Source organism: Nelumbo lutea, chromosome 1, assembly GCF_056320005.1.
Source record: "Nelumbo lutea isolate HS-2025 chromosome 1, American lotus-T2T, whole genome shotgun sequence".
NCBI classification, from domain to species: domain Eukaryota; kingdom Viridiplantae; phylum Streptophyta; class Magnoliopsida; order Proteales; family Nelumbonaceae; genus Nelumbo; species Nelumbo lutea.
Window position 1 is genome coordinate 115,066,068 of NC_142684.1, and position 19,307 is coordinate 115,085,374.

At 39.3% G+C, this 19,307-nt stretch overlaps 1 protein-coding gene across 2 annotated transcripts in view; it reads left to right on the forward strand.

Moving 5' to 3' along the window:
- The first annotated feature begins 232 nt into the window (after positions 1 to 232).
- Positions 233 to 19,307, forward strand: part of LOC148876929 (ABC transporter A family member 7-like) — a 36,391-nt gene continuing 17,316 nt past the window's right edge. For both annotated transcript variants that reach the window (XM_088978598.1, XM_088978591.1), the window contains exons 1-6: positions 233 to 623; positions 736 to 5,394; positions 5,655 to 5,734; positions 5,838 to 5,982; positions 6,106 to 6,225; positions 6,314 to 6,432. In XM_088978598.1, the coding sequence (XP_088834724.1) occupies positions 5,058 to 5,394; positions 5,655 to 5,734; positions 5,838 to 5,982; positions 6,106 to 6,225; positions 6,314 to 6,432 (801 nt within the window). In that variant the 5' untranslated portion in view covers positions 233 to 623; positions 736 to 5,057. The remainder of the gene's footprint in view (positions 624 to 735; positions 5,395 to 5,654; positions 5,735 to 5,837; positions 5,983 to 6,105; positions 6,226 to 6,313; positions 6,433 to 19,307) is intronic.

The window sequence follows — 19,307 nt, forward strand, 5'->3', positions numbered from 1 at the left end:
CATCCTCCATAGAATTGAACATGATTTCCTCAAAGCAAAAACTTAACCGTGCCAACACTCTGTCTGATCGAGATCACGCATTCCACACATCTCCCTGTAAATTTAACGTACATGTATGTATGGGTTGGGAGATATTGATGATGTCTAGCCAGATGCCATGCTCTCTGAGTGTTTTGCATGTTCCCGATCCATCTGGGCTCTCATTTAATAATGTTTTCTCTAAGAGCAGCTCATCAACCAAAATATTAGCCTTCTCAAACGGTCCCTTAGTTCCTAGTTCAGTAAAGAGAATCCCAATTTCAATATATATATATATATATATATTGATATTCCACTTGGAATGAATATGCATGACAGATGCATACATATGAATGAGAACGAAGGCAAACGGATGAATTGTAGTTTCTAGTTAGTTGTTGTATGTTTCATTAGTTTCTCTCTCCTCACTAACACAGCACCTTAGTTTAATCAGCGTCCCCGGCCCAAACCAGCTGGACTACTACTGAACCAGATGGATGGTTGAACCCGTGACTGCTATTCCTCTTTAATTATGTGATCGTTCTTACAGCGCCTGAACGGTCTATCGATTTAACTAGCCGGTTGTTCAGTACAACGGTGATCCAGTAAGTTTACCATTTTTTTTTTATTTCAACAATATTGTTTTAAATTGCATGTCAGCATGCCTATAAAAAATGTAATTAACTTCTCTCTCTCTCTCTCTCTTCTTATATATAGATGTGTGAGTACGTGAATCAAAGCAAAGCGGATAGAAAAAAATGGCCGCATCGTCGTCTTCCTCCTCCTCCTCCTCCTCCACCATCAGCATAGGCGTCGCCTCCTTCTCTACTCAAGTAAATGCATATTTCAGGAAAAATGTCATGTTTCAGGTGCAACTCTCTCTCTCTAGCTCTCCTCTCCCTCTCTCTCTCTCTCACACACACACACACTCTGAATGTATATATATACACACGTATGATGATCTTCCTTTCACCTTCCAATAGAAGCAGAAAGTACAGAGGGCCTTCATTTTCTTACATCGTCGTTGATTTTTTGTTAGAGTTACTTTTGCTTTTATTGTTCGAAACACTAAAAGTTGTTAATTAATCAAGGCTCTGATGAGTGGCGTGCGTTATAGATATAGTCTGTAATGTCTATATAAGTATATTACATCAGTTTCAAATTATTTACCATCCATTAAAGATGTAATGATATCAGAGAGAGAGAGATGTTTTTGGTACCATTAATTGTCGTTCATGTGTGGGAGGCTGTTTGTAGAATTGACGTTTCTTGCTTCAGGAGATGAAGTTTTATCATTCTAGCTAGCTGATCAAGTGACTCTAACAACATATATATATATCACCAAAAAATAACCTAAATTTCTTCAAGCGTTGTGTTCCCGGCCAATTCCTAATAACAAAATCAAATAGCCAAGGCAGTTGCGAAACTGAGGAGCCAATATAAGTTCTTAACTGAAATGCATACAATAATACCCCCTACAGCTACAAGGTTAACATTCCGTTGATGAAATTGACCGCGACTATTTTGTATTTTACTGCTGTTGATTTAAGAGAGAGATGCTAGTTAATTGGTAGAAAAGTAGGGATCAGTGATCTTCTAAGTTTACCAAAAAAATAAAAAGCAACCACCAGAGATTATCAGAGACCTCTTGAATCCTGATTTTCGGCTCTGTTTGTCTGACTGCAAATTTGAGTCAGAACCAGACTTTGTACCGGGTTCAAATGTGCATTTATTTGTTCATAACTATAATTTGCACTCTTGCCTGATATTAAATCTCCCCTTTCTTTTCCCAAATTGATTGAAAATTTGTGCCACGTACTTTTACCTTGGTTCTCCCTCATATAAGGTGGGGACTACATTGATTTACTTCCTATTTCACTCCTTCCAAATGGGTCCAGATCTGTTCCTCACAAAGGGCTCATCACACCAACCTCACAATAGACGATGGGATATTCTGTGAGGTTAGTGTGAGGTGCATTACGTGAGGAGCAAATCCGGATTCCTCCCAAACAGATAACTTCACTCTCTTTCATGTAAAGTGAGGACTGAGGACCATGTCATTTAATATCCCTCTTTACAAACAAACCGAAGTAAAAACCTAGAGCAAAAGTACACAGCCCATTTACACTCCTATGCATTCACACTGGTGCAAAAGAAACTCGCATGCAAACAAACAGAAACAGGGCCTTAATGATATTACTTTTAAACGTTTTCTTATTTCTACTTGAAATCCAATTTTTCTTTCTTTTTTTTTCTTGAAAGCCGAGGAAATTCAAATTGTCTTGTGGTGGATAACCATGTCTTAATGTATGAAATTTAAAAACTAACAAAAGATATTGAGGCCCTGGCAATTGGAGAGCTTAACTAGTTTTCTATATCTATCAAAAAAAAAAAAACTAGTTTTCAAACTCTGAGCAAAGCAGTTATTTAATTTGGTTTCGTTTTGTTCAAGTAAACTATGAAGATGGCTTCCAAGAAATTGAGGTCAACTATGAAGGTAAGAAAACATTGGTATTTGGGTAGCTTAAGTAAAGTTCTCTTTTCTTTCTTTTTTTAATTTGGTTTTGTTTCCTAAACCAAAGCACGATGACTAATGTAAACTTAGAGGGTCAACAGCAATGTACATGAAACTATGGGTGTCAATTGGACTGGATGTGGTCCAAATCAGATGCAGTCCGATGTGAGTCTATTACAAATGGATGAGGTCTAATTCAATTCAATGAATATTTTGGACCATCCAGTTTGTTCAAATTTGTTTTAATTTAGATTGGTTTCAATTCAAACCCAGTTCATTGATACCTATATTCTAATATTATATTAATGGACTAGATGTTGACTTAATCCAATCCAATCCAATATAAATGTATTACAGATGAATCAGGTCCAATCCAATAAGTCTTATTGGTCCGTCCAATCTATCCAAATTAATTTTAGACTGAATGGGGTCCAGTCTAAAACCGGTCCATTGACACGCTTACATGAAACCCTGCAAACACCCTTACTTCTGATATGCAGTTGCCATCCATGCCTGCAACAGTAAATTCTAATTTGCAGTGAAAGAATAACATTAAATTCATCCAATTTGGTTCTTGGGTTCTTAATTTGCCTCAGTTTTATGGATTTTTTCATAAGTAAATATATAAATAAAAGAATTAATTTAATGGTAAACCCCACCATTTGAACCTAAAATTAATCTTTCATCTTATATTATACTATGTATTATATTTCCATATAAATACTTAGGCAAAAGTTGTTTGTTCTTTTAATTATATGATGGTGGGGTTACGAATATAATCCTGAATTGATGATAGTTTCTTAATTAAAGATTATCATCATCATCATCATTATTATTATTATTATTAATGTAAATGCGTACGTATATATGTATGTATCTATTATCCGTTAGTATATAGCATTCTCAATTTTCTATTCTGATAAATCCATAAGGGCTCTGGATCAATCTCCCCTGAATTTTATAAATGTATAGTTAGTTGGTATTCATCAAAATTCACCGGAGAGTTTTTTCAAAAGAAAATTCACCGGGGAGGGGTTGACCGGTCAAACCTCTTCCGCTATCATACTTGGCTGGTTATCCATCAAATGGAATTTCTATGCCAAGCTTGGCCCAGCAATGGCGTCTCAAAATACCAGGCCCAAACCAAGCCCATTCTTAACAGTCAAAGACTATCCAAGCCTTTTCCGTTAATTAAATCTCTCTCTCTCTCTGACAAGTAATCCCTCAGCCTCAATTTGAGTTCTCGTGCGCGGGTGATTTTATCGAAAAATGGAGCTAGTTATCTATATTAACATTATCGAATCCAAATCAATTCCGTTAATATATAAATTGTTTTTCCCCCATTCATTAGTGCTTTAAATTGTTGGCTTCTTAATGTATATGCTTAGGCTTTAATGTCTGAAACTGGTAATTAAGGACTATAGGGAACTCCGTAACCTGCATGAAGGTCTTCGTTTTTTTGGTGGATGAGTGCTTCACTGCATCTTTTTGTGTCAATGTGGCAATTTATTTCATACTGGTTCATTTGATGACATGAATAGTAAGGAGTAAGGATAGTTTCAACTTTCAATTGACAAGATGTTGCGAGAAGGCACTCAACGTTTCAAGATGCTTCATCTACGTCTGGTTGCAGATATGATGTTTGCTTTAATTACCTTGAAGTAATAATAGAAAAATAATTTCTATTTAGGTTGACCTTAGGAGATTTCCCGTGCCGATACAAAGCAAACATATGTCCTTAACGTATATCTTGCAGGTTAGACCCTCATAAGTATGATGATATCCAGGAAAAATGGTCCATTTCGAATAGGTGTTCGATAGAAGAACAACGTAGCTTTTTGCTACTGCATGTTTGCCGTCTGCGGCATCAGGCCATTGAAGGAAACGCCCCTGTAATTCAACAAGTGAAGTGGGAGCATCCCTCAGTTTACCAGTATTTTTGTCAAGGCTATAGAAATATTTTACTCAGTTATTTTTGTCTCAGTAATGTACTTTTTCCTAGTATGCAGCACTCCTGTGGCATTCTATAAGAGTATAAAGATTATTTTTTTTTGTTGGCCCGGTACATGGAAGTCATAGAACAAGTGCTTGCTTTCTTTGAACGATGCAGTTAGTATTCTGTAATTATTACAATATCCAATATGTGGATCACCCATAATCGATTAGTCGTGGTTCAGATCGATGATCTTGTCACAAGGTTGCTGAATCTCCAATGAATTTGTTAAACAACTAATTCAAGCTAATTTACAGGCTTACTTCTCTAAGTGCCATTCCAGAATGAAACCTAAAGATTGTTTATTGATATTACTTGTTGGGGTATGGTTTGCTTATAGGTGAATCCAGATTGATGCTTATTTGGTCTGCTTATGTTGTAGAAACGTGAACGGCATAATAGACTGGCTATTCTATTTCTGATAAACTAAAAGTATTGTTTTTTCTTTTTTTCTTTCTTTTTTTTTTGCAGAAACGGAATATTAAATTGAATGTAACTCTGATCACATTCCCAGTTTTCCTATGTTTTCTGATGGTTTTAATACAACTGGTGATCAATTCTCAACTAGATAACCCCAGGTATCGTTGTGGGTGCAAGTGCATCCCCACTAACTCCAATGTTAGTGGGGATGCAAGTGCCTGCAAGATGGTTTGTGGGTTGGAGTTCTCTACCTACAAGCAAGCTAGTGCTTGTCCTCTACCAAGACCAGAAAAATGGCCTGCTTTATTGCAAGTGCCAGATTCTTCCTACCGAGCTGTCCAAACAGATGTCCACACATTCACAGGCTTACCAGGGGAATCTTGTTTGAAAACATATTCTTGCCCAGTGACTTCACTCTTCACCGGACAAAACAGAAGTGTTGCAGAGAGTATGTTACATTTGACTTATTATTACCTTGTTAGTTTTAGAATATTAATTGATAGTCGGGCTTGTTCAACCAAATTGATCTTTTTGCCTTAGAAAATATCTCATTGTTTGGACGTTGTGTCCATCATGGTGAGTTTGAAGATGATGTGTGCTACATCCATGGACACAAGAATAGAGGAGGCAGAACGTCCTAACTTCTCTACAAATCCAAGAATTTCTTTGTTTGAATTTTAGGCAATCATAATGCTTCGAGTGTTGCAGGTCTTGTCAAGAGGGTTGAACTAGATGCATTTACTGAGGAATCCACCAATGGATTGGACTTGGCTTCTCTGTCTTATATTGTATTTTCCTTTCCATGCTAGCAAGAACAACGTTCTTTGTACATGTTTTATAATTCATGTGTAGTATATTTATTTGATTTCTAGGTATGAATAATTGTGTTAGGGAACAAAGAGCACCCCTGGAACGACCAACTTCATAGAACGTGCACTTCTGACCAATTCTTCTTTAAATATTCTCCTACCTCGCTGCCCAGAGAACTTCAGCTACACCATCCCTGTAACTGTAGGCAGTGCTACATTCCGACATGGTACATTGACTTAACTAAATTATTTTGAGAAGAGAACATAAATTTTGGCATCAGTTATGTAACAGAGCCTACGGTGCTCCTTTCCTTTTTTCTTTTTATTTTATTTCTAATCTTTGAATACAGATATTGACTGCATTGAGAGCTTCTACTTATGGCGGGAGAACTCATCAATTATCAACAGAGAACTATTTGAAGGTTACCGGCATGGAAATTCTGCAAAACAAATCCATGAAATCCTTGGGGGTGTGTTTGTTAGTATGTTTCAACAACTACTTTCTATGCTCATATTAGGATTTGGAATATAGCTCTGAGTATTTTGCATTTGATGCAGCTTATGATTTCTTGAACACAAGTAAAGTTAACTTCAATATGAGCTTTTGGTATAATTCCACATATGGCAATTTGGTTACTATTCCACGCTTGTTGCGAATACCACGATCTCTTAACATGGTATGTATTTTATCTTCTTAATTTTTAATAATATGTTTTATATTTTGAAGTGACTTGTGTCTGATGTGAAGAAAACTACATAACCGGCAATTTTTTTCCTGCTTGATATTTAAATTTCTATAAATGCATGACTAAGTAGTTTCTTCTCCATTTTCAGCATTGCATCCAATGCTGAATCATTTTTTCTTTTAATTGCTTTCACTCATGTTGAAAGTTTCACTGTATATATCATCAAATATGAAGAATACTGAAACTTTGTTCTTATTGGAAGGAGTACAAATACAAATATATACAGTACAAATACATACAAATAATACAGAATGTAAGGTTTTACACTACATATTCGTATCTGTACTCCTTCCAAACTGAGCTAAGGCTCAGTTCAGGAACAGTGCATAAACAAATATGTTCGGTGCAAAACCTTGTATAAAGTATTTTAAGACCTTCTATTCGTACTGTACATATTTGTATTTGCATTCTTCCCAAATTGAGCCTACTTTGTTTGCTTGTAGTGCAAATCTGAACCCAGTACAAATTTTGTATTTGGTTCACTTTTGCATCTGTGTTTGTAACTAAGATTTGTACTCCTACCTGAAAGGCTGGTACAAATAGATATATATATATATATATATTTGTCTCATTTGCACTCACTAGAAGTGCAAATTTTGTATTTTGTATCTCAAAAACTGATGCAAAATTTGTATCACCTTTCTCCTACAACTATTTTTCATATAAAGTGGAGACCACATTATCTGGCTTCTTATCTCACTCCAAACAAATAGCCCTCCTCTTACCTTCTTCTCTTTCATATAAGATGGGTCCACATCATTTTACTCTGTATTTTACTTCTCACAAACAAATAAAACAAATACAAATCTGAAGCAAAAGTAGTGAACCTTGGAGATTAGTCCACTACCTGTTGGAAGCTAGAGACCTGTCTGCATCGAGACCCATTTTGTTTAGATGGATTAGCAAAAATTGGTGCTTTTAGACCTCTTTGGTATGATTTCAGCTCTTCCAGACTAATTGTGGAGTTATTGCTTTTTTGTATAGACTGTTTTGCCTTTGAGCAGTCTGGTCTTAAGTTTAAATCCTCTTATGTACATCTTTTTCCTTGATAAATTATGTACATTTTTACTCTCTTTAATACAATCTCAGTTGCTTCGATAAAAAAAAAAGGAAAAAAAAAAAACTGAAGCAAAAGTAAACCAGGTTTTACACTCAGCCTATTTGCACTTATTTACACTAATGCAAATGAAATTTGCACTGCAAACAAAGTAACAAACTGATCCTAAGGCTGTGTTTGTTTGCAATGCAAATCTGAACCAGATACAAATTTTGTACCCAGTTCAGTTTTGTATCCATTTGTTTGTAACTATGAGTTGCACTCTTACCTGATGTAGAATTTGCACTGTCTCATTTGCATCCATTAGAAGTGCAAATTTTGCATCTGAAAACTGATATGAAATTTGCACAACTTCCCCCTACCTTAATTCTCTCTCATACAAAGTGAGGACCACATACCACACCAATTTGCTTCCTACCTTACCCTGCCCAATTAAATAACCTTCTGCTTTATTTCTCTTTCATATAAATTGGGGACCACATCATTTTACTTCTTCCGTACAAAAAAAAAAAAAAAAACAAGGTTAAACCTGAATCAAAAGTAATCCAGGATTTACACTCAGTCCAGTTTTGTATCCATTTGTTTGTAACTATGAGTTGCACTCTTACCTGATGTAAAATTTGCACTGTCTCATTTGCATCCATTAGAAGTGCAAATTTTGCATCTGAAAACTGATGAAATTTGCACAACTTCCCCCTACCTTAATTCTCTCTCATACAAAGTGAGGACCACATACCACACCAATTTGCTTCCTACCTTACCCTGCTCAATTAAATAACCTTCTGCTTTATTTCTCTTTCATATAAATTGGGAACCACATCATTTTACTTCTTCCGTACAAAAAAAAAAAAAAAAAAACAAGGTTAAACCTGAATCAAAAGTAATCCAGGATTTACACTCAGTCCATGTGCACTCCTAGAAATTTACACCAGTGCAAATGAATTTGCTCTGCAGCCAAATGGAGCCTAAGGACCCTCTAGGTCTTCTTACAAAGAACAAGATGGAAAATGAAAGAAAACTCCTAAGGGGATCCATTTGGTTCATGGTAGCTTCCTATAATACCTCTCTATTCTAAGATTGATGTTAAAAGGGGTTATAAGTTGTTTTTTCTTTATGTTTTTATTTCTGCTAGTGTCACAGGGGTACTATTGTAATTCCCTTCCCTTCCTCTTTGAGCTCTCAAATCTCTCTTCTCTCTTCTCTTCACTTCAGTTTCTGGACAAGATGGTATCAGAGCGGGTTCATCTGACCTGAAAGGAGATCGAGTCCTCTGTCTTCTTCCTCATCATGCTGCTGATTTTTTTTTTTTTTCTGAAGAACCAAGGTATTTTTTTGGGACAGATCTCAGAAGCTTGGTTCTCCTTTTTTTTTTTTTTATTTTTTTCCTGATCGTATATCAGGACAGACCCAAAAAAAGGGGAAAACCAATCGGATGTGAGGTGATCAGCACCTGCACCTTCCTTTTTTGCAGGATCAAGTGATCCTTGTAGTGGTTGTAGGTCAGAGGTGACCTGTATGTGCTGCGACAGCAGCTTTGTGGAGTGTGTAGGTCGGAGATGACTTGTGTGTGCTGTGACAGAAGTGCAGTGGGTTTGTGGGTTGGTGATGACCTGTAGGTGCTGCAACAACAGTAAAATTGTTTTTTTCTGGGTGATTGAAGCACTGTGGTCGATCTAGAAGGTGGCTGCCTGCAGTTTTTCCTGGTGCAGATTTTTTTTTTTCAGAAATAACATAGTGTGCAAAAAGGAAAATAAGTTGGACAGGTTGGACTGTTTTTTGTTTGGTGAAGATTCAAAAACTTCTAGTGTGATCTAAATCAGCTATCATGAATAGTGAAGACTCAGCCACCTCTAGTGTTTCATCAATGTAGAATGGACTGAGTGGGGGTATGGATTTATCCTTCCCTATGGCTATCATACTTCTTGATGGCCTAAATTACTTAGAATAGTCGAAGGGGATCAGGCTATATACATTACTGCAAGGGGAAAAATAGGCTATATAAATGGAAGAATTAAAGAACCTAATTCTGGGAGTTCTGAGCATGACAGATGGAACCAAGAGAATAGCATGGTAATGTCATGGCTCTTAGTGTTATGAAACCTCAAGTGAGAGGAAATTTTATGTGGGCTGAAACAGCTTATGAGATTTGGGAACAAGCCAAGTCAACCTATTCTGAATTGAGACACTATGTATAGATCTATCAGTTACAGGCAGAATCCTCTACTTGCAAACAGGGGGAGAGGAGTCTCTCTGTGTACTACTCAGACTTGTCTTCCATTTGGAAAGAGTTTGATCACTATCAGAGTGTAGATTGGAAGTGTGATGAAAATGCGAAAGCATACAAGTCTCTTGTTTCTCGACAGAGGGTCTTTGCGTTCCTCCTTGGCTTGAACCCTATATACGAATCCATTAGAGTGCAGATCCTTGGAAGAAAGGATCTCCCTTCTGTTCAAGAAGTATATGCTCTAGTACAGTCAGAGGAAAGTAGAAGAAATCTGATGAATAATTCTGAGGGAGATGTAGCTGTGTTGGTAGCAAAAGGAAGTGTTGTTACAAGTGAGGGAAATCCTTTTAAGAAGGGAGACTCTAAAAAAAAGGTGGATGAAAAAGAAATTATGGTGCACTCATTGCCAGGAGCCTCGCCACATTCGTGATACATGTTGGGACCTTCATGGGAAGCCAAAATGGGCTCATGAGTTGAGTAAGAAATAGGGTTCAGATCTAAATAAGAAGTTAGGACAGTAAGGTTCAAGAAAATTCACTACAGCAAACATGGCTACTCGAGAACCAGCCCCCTACTACTACTGCAGTTCAGACGTGCATCACTGGTTCTGACCCTAGGGAAGATATCTGTTGAAGTTCGACTTGCCCTAGAATTCTGTCTTGTTCGTTGACTGTAAAGTAAAGTAAACAGCAAGAAGTAGGAGAGGAAAGAAGAAGGAAGAAAAGAGAGAAGGTCTGGTTCGAATTAGAGAAAAAGATATCCCTAGATTCGGCCAGACCTGTTATTATATTATTAACTTATTGGAAAAGACTTAAGTGCCCTTATTTAATTAAGAGGCACTCGAACTAACATAACAGTACACATCAACATTCTCAACAAGTCCAAAGATTGAAATACCCCTTCACTAACACCACTAACACTCCCCCTCAAGCTGGTGAGTATATATCATATAATCCCAGCTTGTTACATATGTAGTCCACTCTCCCCCGACTCAAACCTTTTGTAAACAAGCCTGCCCATTGGTTTCCCATACTAACATATGCAGTTTCTATCACTTCATTCAGCACTTTCTCTCTCACAAAATGGCAGTCAACTTCGATGTGCTTGGTTCTTTCATGAAACACCGGATTGGAAGAGATATGAACCGCTACCTGATTGTCACAATAGAGCTTCATTGGAGTACTAATGTCATATCCTATCTCTTGTAGAAGGTTCCTTAACACACTAATTCACAAGCAGTATGTGCCATGGCCCTATGTTCTGCCTTTGCACTGCTTCTTGCCACAACTGTTTGCTTCTTACTTTTCCACGTTACCAGGTTACTCCCCAAAAAGGTGCAATAGCCTGTGGTAGATCGTCTATCAGACATAGAACCTGCCCAATCAGCATCGGTGTTTCTACTACCAGTTTTCCACCATTCCTATACAGCAAACCACGACCAGGAGCTCCTTTCAGATACCTCACAATCCTTAGCACTGCATTCCAATGTGGGACCAAAGGTTTCTGCATGAACTGACTCACCACACTAACCGCAAATGAAATATCTGGCCAAGTAATAGTTAGATAGTTTAGTTTGCCTACAAGTCGTCGGTATCTGCCAGGGTCTTCAAATACTTCACCTATATCACTACTCAGCCTTGTATTTGTTTCCATAGGTGTCTTAGTCGGTTTAGTACCCAACAACCCTGTTTCTTCCAGTAAATCAAGCACATATTTCCTCTGAAACAAATTAATGCCATGCTTAGATCTTGCTACCTCTATGCCCAAAAAGTATTTCAACTTGCCAAGGTCCTTTTTCTGAAAGTGTTCCTGTAGGAATGCTTTCAATTTGTCAATGCCCATTTTATCATTTCCAGTCACAACGATATCATCCACATACACCATCAATATTATTTTGCCTGCCGAAGAGTCAAGACTGAAGACTGAGTGATCAACTTGGCACTGTTTCATACCAAACTTCTTGACCACCTCACTGAACCTACTAAACCATGCTCGAGGGGACTGTTTAAGTCCATATATAGCCTTCTTAAGTCTGCATACCTTACCATCCTCCCCCTGAGCAACAAACCCTGGTGGTTGCTCCATGTAGACCTCCTCGAGCAAATCACCATGCAAAAAGGCATTTTTGATATCTAGCTGATGTAGAGGCCAATCATACATAGTTGCAAGGGAGATGACGACACGAACGGACCCTATCTTAGCAACCGGGGAGAATGTCTCTGTGTAGTCAATGCCATAGGTTTGGGAGTACCCTTTGGCAACCAGCCGCGCCTTCAGGCGCTCAACACGACCATCTGGCAAGTACTTAACACTATACACCCACTTACAACCGACAGCCTGCTTCCCAGGAGGAAGAGCGGTGAGGTCCCAAGTGTGATTATGATGCAGAGTAGAGAGTTCTTCTTCCATAGCACGGCACCACTCTAGAGAGGTAAGGGTTTCTTGGACATCCTTAGGAACAACCACGGAGGATAACAAAGAGATGAACTGGATCTGTCGATGGTGATGAAGCCAGAGGAGTCGCAGCCGGTACACACGGGCGATGTGTATACACGTGACGGATGGGTGGACGGTCAACAGACGGTGGCACTGAAGGCAAGGACATAGGCATGACTGGAACCAGAGGAGGTGGATCAGCCACAGGAAGAGGAAGAGGAGGTGGTGATGTGGAGGAAGCAGCATCACCGGACCCCACGAAGAACGGAGTAGACTCGAAGAATGTAACATCAGCACATACCAAGGAACGACGAGAACTGGGATGATAACACTTGTACCCTTTCTGAGTTTGGGAATAGCCAAGGAAGATACACTAATGGGAACGTGCATCTAACCTGTCAGTCCCAGGACCCAGATTATGAATAAAGCAGACACACCCAAATACTCGAGGAGAAAGCGGAAATGGAGACATGTTGGGGAATAAGACACTAAAAGGAGAACGACCATCAGGAATAGACATGGGCATCTGATTAATTAAGAAACAAGAGGTGAGCATTGCATCGCTCCAAAAGGTTTTGGGAACATTCATGTGGTGTATGAGGGAGTGTGCTGTTTCTACAAGATGTCGGTTCTTTCTCTCAACAACCTCATTTTGTTGTGGAGTGTAGGCACATGAAGTTTGGTGTATAATGCCATGTTGGTCCAAGTATTCTTGAAAAGATGAAGACAAGTATTCACGACCATTATCAGAACGGAAAATTTTGATGTGAACGCCAAATTGATTGCGGATCTCAGCATAAAATTTCTGGAAGATGGAAAATAACTCACTTCTTTCTTACATTAAATAGAGCCACCCCATTCTTGAATAGTCATCAACAAAAATAACAAAGTATCTATATCCATTATATGACATCACTTTATAAGGACCCCAAACATTTGAATGAATTAAAGAAAAAAGACTCGACACACGGTTATCGACCCTAGAACGAAAGGGAACACGATGGTGTTTCCCAAATTGACATGACTCAATCTAAAACAGAAAGTTGACTCAATGAAGGGACTAAGGACTGCAACACTTTCAGCAAAGGATGACCAAATCTACAATGCCACTAGAGAGGAGAAATGGATGACTGAAGGGCTGTTGATGTTCTTCCACCACCATCACGATAATACAGTCCACCGGCTTCATGCCCTCCACCAATCTTCATCCCCATCTTGAGATCCTGAAAAACACACATAGAGGGGTAAAATGTGATGGAGCACTTAAGGGACTTGGTCAGCTTACTAACAGACATAAGATTAAATGGAAGCTTAGGTACATATAAAACAGAGGATAGGGATACAGGGTCTAGGTCAACATTACCAATACCACAGATAGATGATGTGGAGCCATTAGCAAGGGTAACGGATTGTGATGTTGAGCAATGAGTGGGAGATGAAAACACACCTGGAGTTCCCGTCATGTGATCGGAGGCTCCAGAGTCAATAATCCAGGGGTTGGGTGTGGATGCCAAACAAGCCATACAAGTGTGCAAAGGTAGTTGTGTTATGCTGCGACTTGGATTGAACAAACCTTTCATACTCATCCCGAGGAAGACTCACCATTTCCTTGCCTGGACCATCTGAGAGAGTAGAAGGCATCGGGTCAGTTGGCCGGTTCTCCTGTCTAGAGCTGAAACTGGTGTCACTAGTCATGGAATGGTTGGCCCACGTCGAGGGAGGACCATGTAAGTCATAGCAGTAGTTAATAGTATGTCCATCCAAACCACAATGAGTACATTTCCGTGGACCCGAGCCACGTCCTCTACCACGAGCTCCCCCTGAATCTCTACCTCCAGTACGACCACCACCACGGATATGTGTAGATCCACCACTACCACTCTTGCCAGGCTGGGCTCCTCGAGCCCCACTTCTGCCACCTCGACCTCTCGACACTGCAAATGCTGATTTATCTGAGACATTAGAATCCATAGATCCAATGGAAGCCCTCCAAAGACGAGCAAACACCTCCTCTAAAGATGGAAGAGCAGATCCACCTAGTATCTGGGCTCGTACTGGTTCATACTCAGACTTCAGCCCCACCAGAAACCGTGTCACATCAAGCTGCTCTCGTTGTTGCTGTTGAACTTTGACATCAGAAGTGAGAGGATGATAGACATTTAACTCATTACAGATATTTCTCACACTGGCATAGTACTCCTCAAGGCTCTGATTTCCCTGTTGTAGATTGAAGTATTCCTGATACAGTTGATATATCCTAATGGTATTATCCTGACCTGAATACAGTTTCTTAGCATGATCCCACACCTCTTTGGCTGTATCAAGAATCATGAAGTTCACACTGATTCTGGGTTCCATACTGTTCCACAACCATGTGATGATCTGTGCATCTTCTTGTTCCTAGTCTTCATACTCCTGAGAATTAGCGGGGGGTTTCTCCTCTCTTATGTGCTTCACTTTCTTCTTCGCCTTCAGAAAAACCTCTACAGACTTGGCCCAAGGGACATAATTCTCTCCATTCAGTTTAATAGAGGTCATTTGGACATTCAGGTAGTCAGTAGATATCATGACACTAGGTTTACTATCACTGTTATCTGCCATTGCTGAACTCCCTTATCACTGAATTCTGAGCACTACACACTGCACACTACACACAGACACTTCACCGAAATCTGCACACTGATTTCAACAATAATAAATGCTGAAAACTGCAACACCACAAACCCTACTCACCGAAATCTGCACACTGATTTCAGCAATATTAAATGCTGAAAACTGCAATACCACAAACCCTACTCACCGAAATCTGCACACTGATTTCAGCAATATTAAATGCTGAAAACCACACTTGTAACACCACAAACCCTAATCCACAGCTACCAGAAGTTTCACCATTAAGTAGACACTATTGCCCTTCGAATGACACACAAACCAGAATAAACCCTAGCATACTGCAATCTGAAAACCCATCATACGAACTGTACTACACCTCTCATGTATTCCATAACAGAAAATATGCATAAAAAAAACTTTACCTCATCCCCTGAAGACCAACCACACGAAGGAATGAGACACCACTGCACCACACGTACCAGCCCTAATTAGGGCTTAGAACCACAGCAACCAACCACCAACGACACAACCGGAGGCATGGGAACCTCCAAGGGAAGAGGGCGATCACTCCTTTTCAGCCCTTTTCCCAGTCTCCAACTCATAGCTGAGAAACCCAAGAGAAACCCTAGTTCGAATGCACAGAAGACAGAATTCTAGCAAGTCTGATTTGTTTAATGTGGCTTTGATACCATGTTGAAGTTCGACTTGCCCTAGAATTCTGTCTTGTTCGTTGACTGTAAAGTAAAGTAAACAGCAAGAAGTAGGAGAGGAAAGAAGAAGGAAGAAAAGAGAGAAGGTCTGGTTCGAATTAGAGAAAAAGATATCCCTAGATTCAGCCAGACCCGTTATTATATTATTAACTTATTGGAAAAGACTTAAATGCCCTTATTTAAGTAAGAGGCACTCGAACTACATAACAGTACACATCAACATTCTCAACAAGTCCAAAGACTGAAATACCGGGAAATTCGCCAAATGGATGCCCCTCCTTCATCAACTTCATATGCGTCTACATTAGGTAATTCTTCCACAACTCTCCATGTATTGTCTCATTCCTCTGACTCTCATTGGACAATTGATTCTAGAGCGTCAAAACATATGATTGGTAAGTCTACCTACTTTCAGACCTACCATCTTCTCTCTAGAAGAGACAAAGTGAGACTAACTGATGATTCATTCTCTACCATAGCTAGTCAAGGAACTATTTCTCTTCCTTTTGGTCCTACCCTTTCTAATGTTTTACACATTCCACAATTCCCTATTAATTTGTTTTCTATTAGTAGTATAGCCTATTCTTTAAAATGTTCAATAACCTTCTTCCCTTCTTATTGTGTAATTCAGGACTTGGACTTGGGGAAGATGATTGGTAGAGGGCGTATGGTGGATGGTGTCTACTTGCTAGAAAATAAGGCTGGTCTTGTAGTCACAGAGTCTAAGAGTCAAGCCTTTTTATGGCATAGTCATCTTGGTCATTTATCCTTTGATTCCTTAAACATTATGTTTCTAGAGTTGTTTAAGTTGGTGTCAGTGTCAGAGTTGATATGTCAAACTTGTCAATTGAGTAAACATTGTAGAACTCATTTTTCTTCAAAGAATAATAAATCTGAATTTCTTTTTCATATTGTTCACTCTGATGTGTTGGGCTGATGTGGACGCCGGCAACAACAGCAGTAATTTAGTGTTCTCAACAGCAACAATTTAGTGTTCTCATCCTATCTTATCTATTCAATATTCTTACCTTATTTGCTTCCAGTAGTAGGGATTAGTAGGAGTCTTATCTATTCAGTGTTCTTATCTTATCAGTTCAGTAGTATGGATTAGTAGGGAGTCTTATCTTATCTTATCAGTGGGATAGATTAAGGGAGTCTTATCTTATCTTATCTTATCTTATCAGTTCAGTAGGATAGATTAGTAGGGAGTCTTCCTAATTAGCAAGGAGTCTTCCTAAAAGTAGGACTCTTATCTCTTGTAATCTCCTATTTAAGGAGTTGATCTAATTCAATAAAGGATCGAAAATTTCAGTCAAGAAAGAGAGCAAAGGAGAGTTGGTGATCTCTTGAACAAATCATCTTTAGGGCGACAAGATAGGTTCTTCAAGAAAAGGGAGGAACAAGGGAAAACAGGAGGTTTTCCCCGTGGACCAACCCATGATGAGATCCTATTCGCGGGCCCATAACAATTTGGTATCAGAGCAAGGTGTCATGGGTGACCTTGAGAAATTGATGTCTAGGGTTCATGGTCTGGAGCACAAACTCGTGGAAAATAGCAAGGAGGTGTGCGAGATCAAGAACGACGTTCGAGAATTAAGGTGCTTGATGGAGTTGTACTTTTCCAGCAAGGAAAGGAACCCGGAAGGGGCTGCAACCACTACCGGCCGCCGACTAGACATGGCAGAATTGTCCGGCGAGCAGCAGGTCGTTGCCCTAGCACAGGTTAACAACACCCAAAATGTTCCGATTAAGTAGGAATCCGGTGTCGTTGAGGATTCCATCCACGAGAGTTCAAAGAAAAATAAGAGCAACTACTTCAAGGTCGTCATCACCGGTGAAGGAGCTTGTATGCCTCATGCTGTGGCTGCAAATGTTGCAAAAGAGTGTTTGTTAGCTGTAGTCAGATCAGATCCTAGGGCTGCACATATCGGGGTGAATCTTGCTAATGCATACTATGTGGCTGGTGATCATAGAAGTGCTGGAAAGTGCCTAGAGAAGGCAGCAAAACTGGTGCCTAATTGCATGTCAACTCGATATGCTATTGTGCTTCATCGTATCAAGGATGCAGAAAGGTCTCAAGATCCCACTAAACAACTTTCATGGGTTGCAAATGAAATGGCTTCAATTCTCAGAGAAGGGGACTCTGCAACAATTGAGCTTCGGATAGCATGGGAAGGAACTTGCCATGGTTTACAAGGCTCAACACGAAATTGCAGCAATGTTTGAAACTGGACATAATGATTTGATGGAAGAGGAAGAGCGAGCTTTGTACACACTAAAGCAGGCAATAGAAGAGGATACAGATGATGCAATTCAGTGGCACCATCCTGGCGTTCACAATCTTTGTACTCTACAGTTCAAGACATCTCAGAAGTACCTTAAAGCTGCAGTTGCCCGCGGCAAAGAATGCAGCTGCGCATGGTCAAATCTTGGTATCTCACTGCAGCCGTCTGAGGATGAACCCTCTTCATTGGAACCCGATCTAGGAGGGAAAAATCATTCCACTATCCGGGATTCCTTTGACCGTGTTTCAAGACGCCCATCCTGAATTCGAGCTTGAGGACAAGCTCGTAGTCCAGGAAGGGAGTAATGATGTGGACACCGGCAGCAGTAGCAGTAATTTAGTGTTCTCAGCAGCAGCAATTTAGTGTTCTCATCCTATCTTATCTATTCAGTATTCTTACCTTATCTGCTTTCAGTAGTAGGGATTAGTAGGAGTCTTATCTATTCAGTATTCTTATCTTATCAGTTTAGTAGTATGGATTAGTAGGGAGTCTTATCTTATCTTATCAGTAGGATAGATTAAGGGAGTCTTATCTTATCTTATCAGTTTAGTATGATAGATTAGTAGGGAGTCTTCCTAAAAGTAGGACTCTTATCTCTTGTAATCTCCTATTTAAGAAGTTGATTTTATTCAATAAAGGATCGAAAATTTCAGTCAAGAAAGAGAGCAAAGGAGAGTTGGTGATCTCTTGAACAAATCACCTTTAGGACGGCAAGATAGGTTCTTCAAGAAACAAGGGAAAACAGGAGGTTTTCCCCATGGACCGACCCGTGACAAGATCCTATTCGCGGGCCCATAACAATTTGGTATCAAAGCAGCAGTAGTAATTTAGTGTTCTCAGCAGCAGCAATTTAGTGTTCTCATCCTATCTTATCTATTTAGTATACTTACCTTATCTGCTTTCAGTAGTAGGGATTAGTTGGAGTCTTATCTATTCAGTGTTCTTATCTTATCAATTCAGTAGTATGGATTAGTAGGGAGTCTTATCTTATCTTATCAGTAGGATAGATTACGAGAGTCTTATCTTATCTTATCTTATCAATTCAGTAGGATAGATTAGTAGGGAGTCTTCCTAATTAGCAAGGAGTCTTCTTAAAAGTAGGACTCTTATCTCTTGTAATCTCCTATTTAAGGAGCTGATTTTATTCAAAAAAGGATTGAAAATTTCAGTCAAGAAAGAGAGCAAAGGACAGTTGGTGATCTCTTAAACAAATCACCTTTAGGGCAGCAAGATAGGTTCTTCAAGAAAAGGGAGGAACAAGGGAAAACAGGAGGTTTTCCCCGTGGACCGACCCGTGACGAGATCCTATTCGCGGGCCCATAACAGGAGCCCAGTTACTTTACCATCTGAAAGTGGCTACAAGTATTTTATTACATTTTGTTTGCTGAAATAGGGCTGTCGTATGAGAGAAAAAGAGGAGAAGAAGAAGAAGATATGAGATGGGCGGCAGATTAACCTCAGCCAGCCCTAATCTACTATAT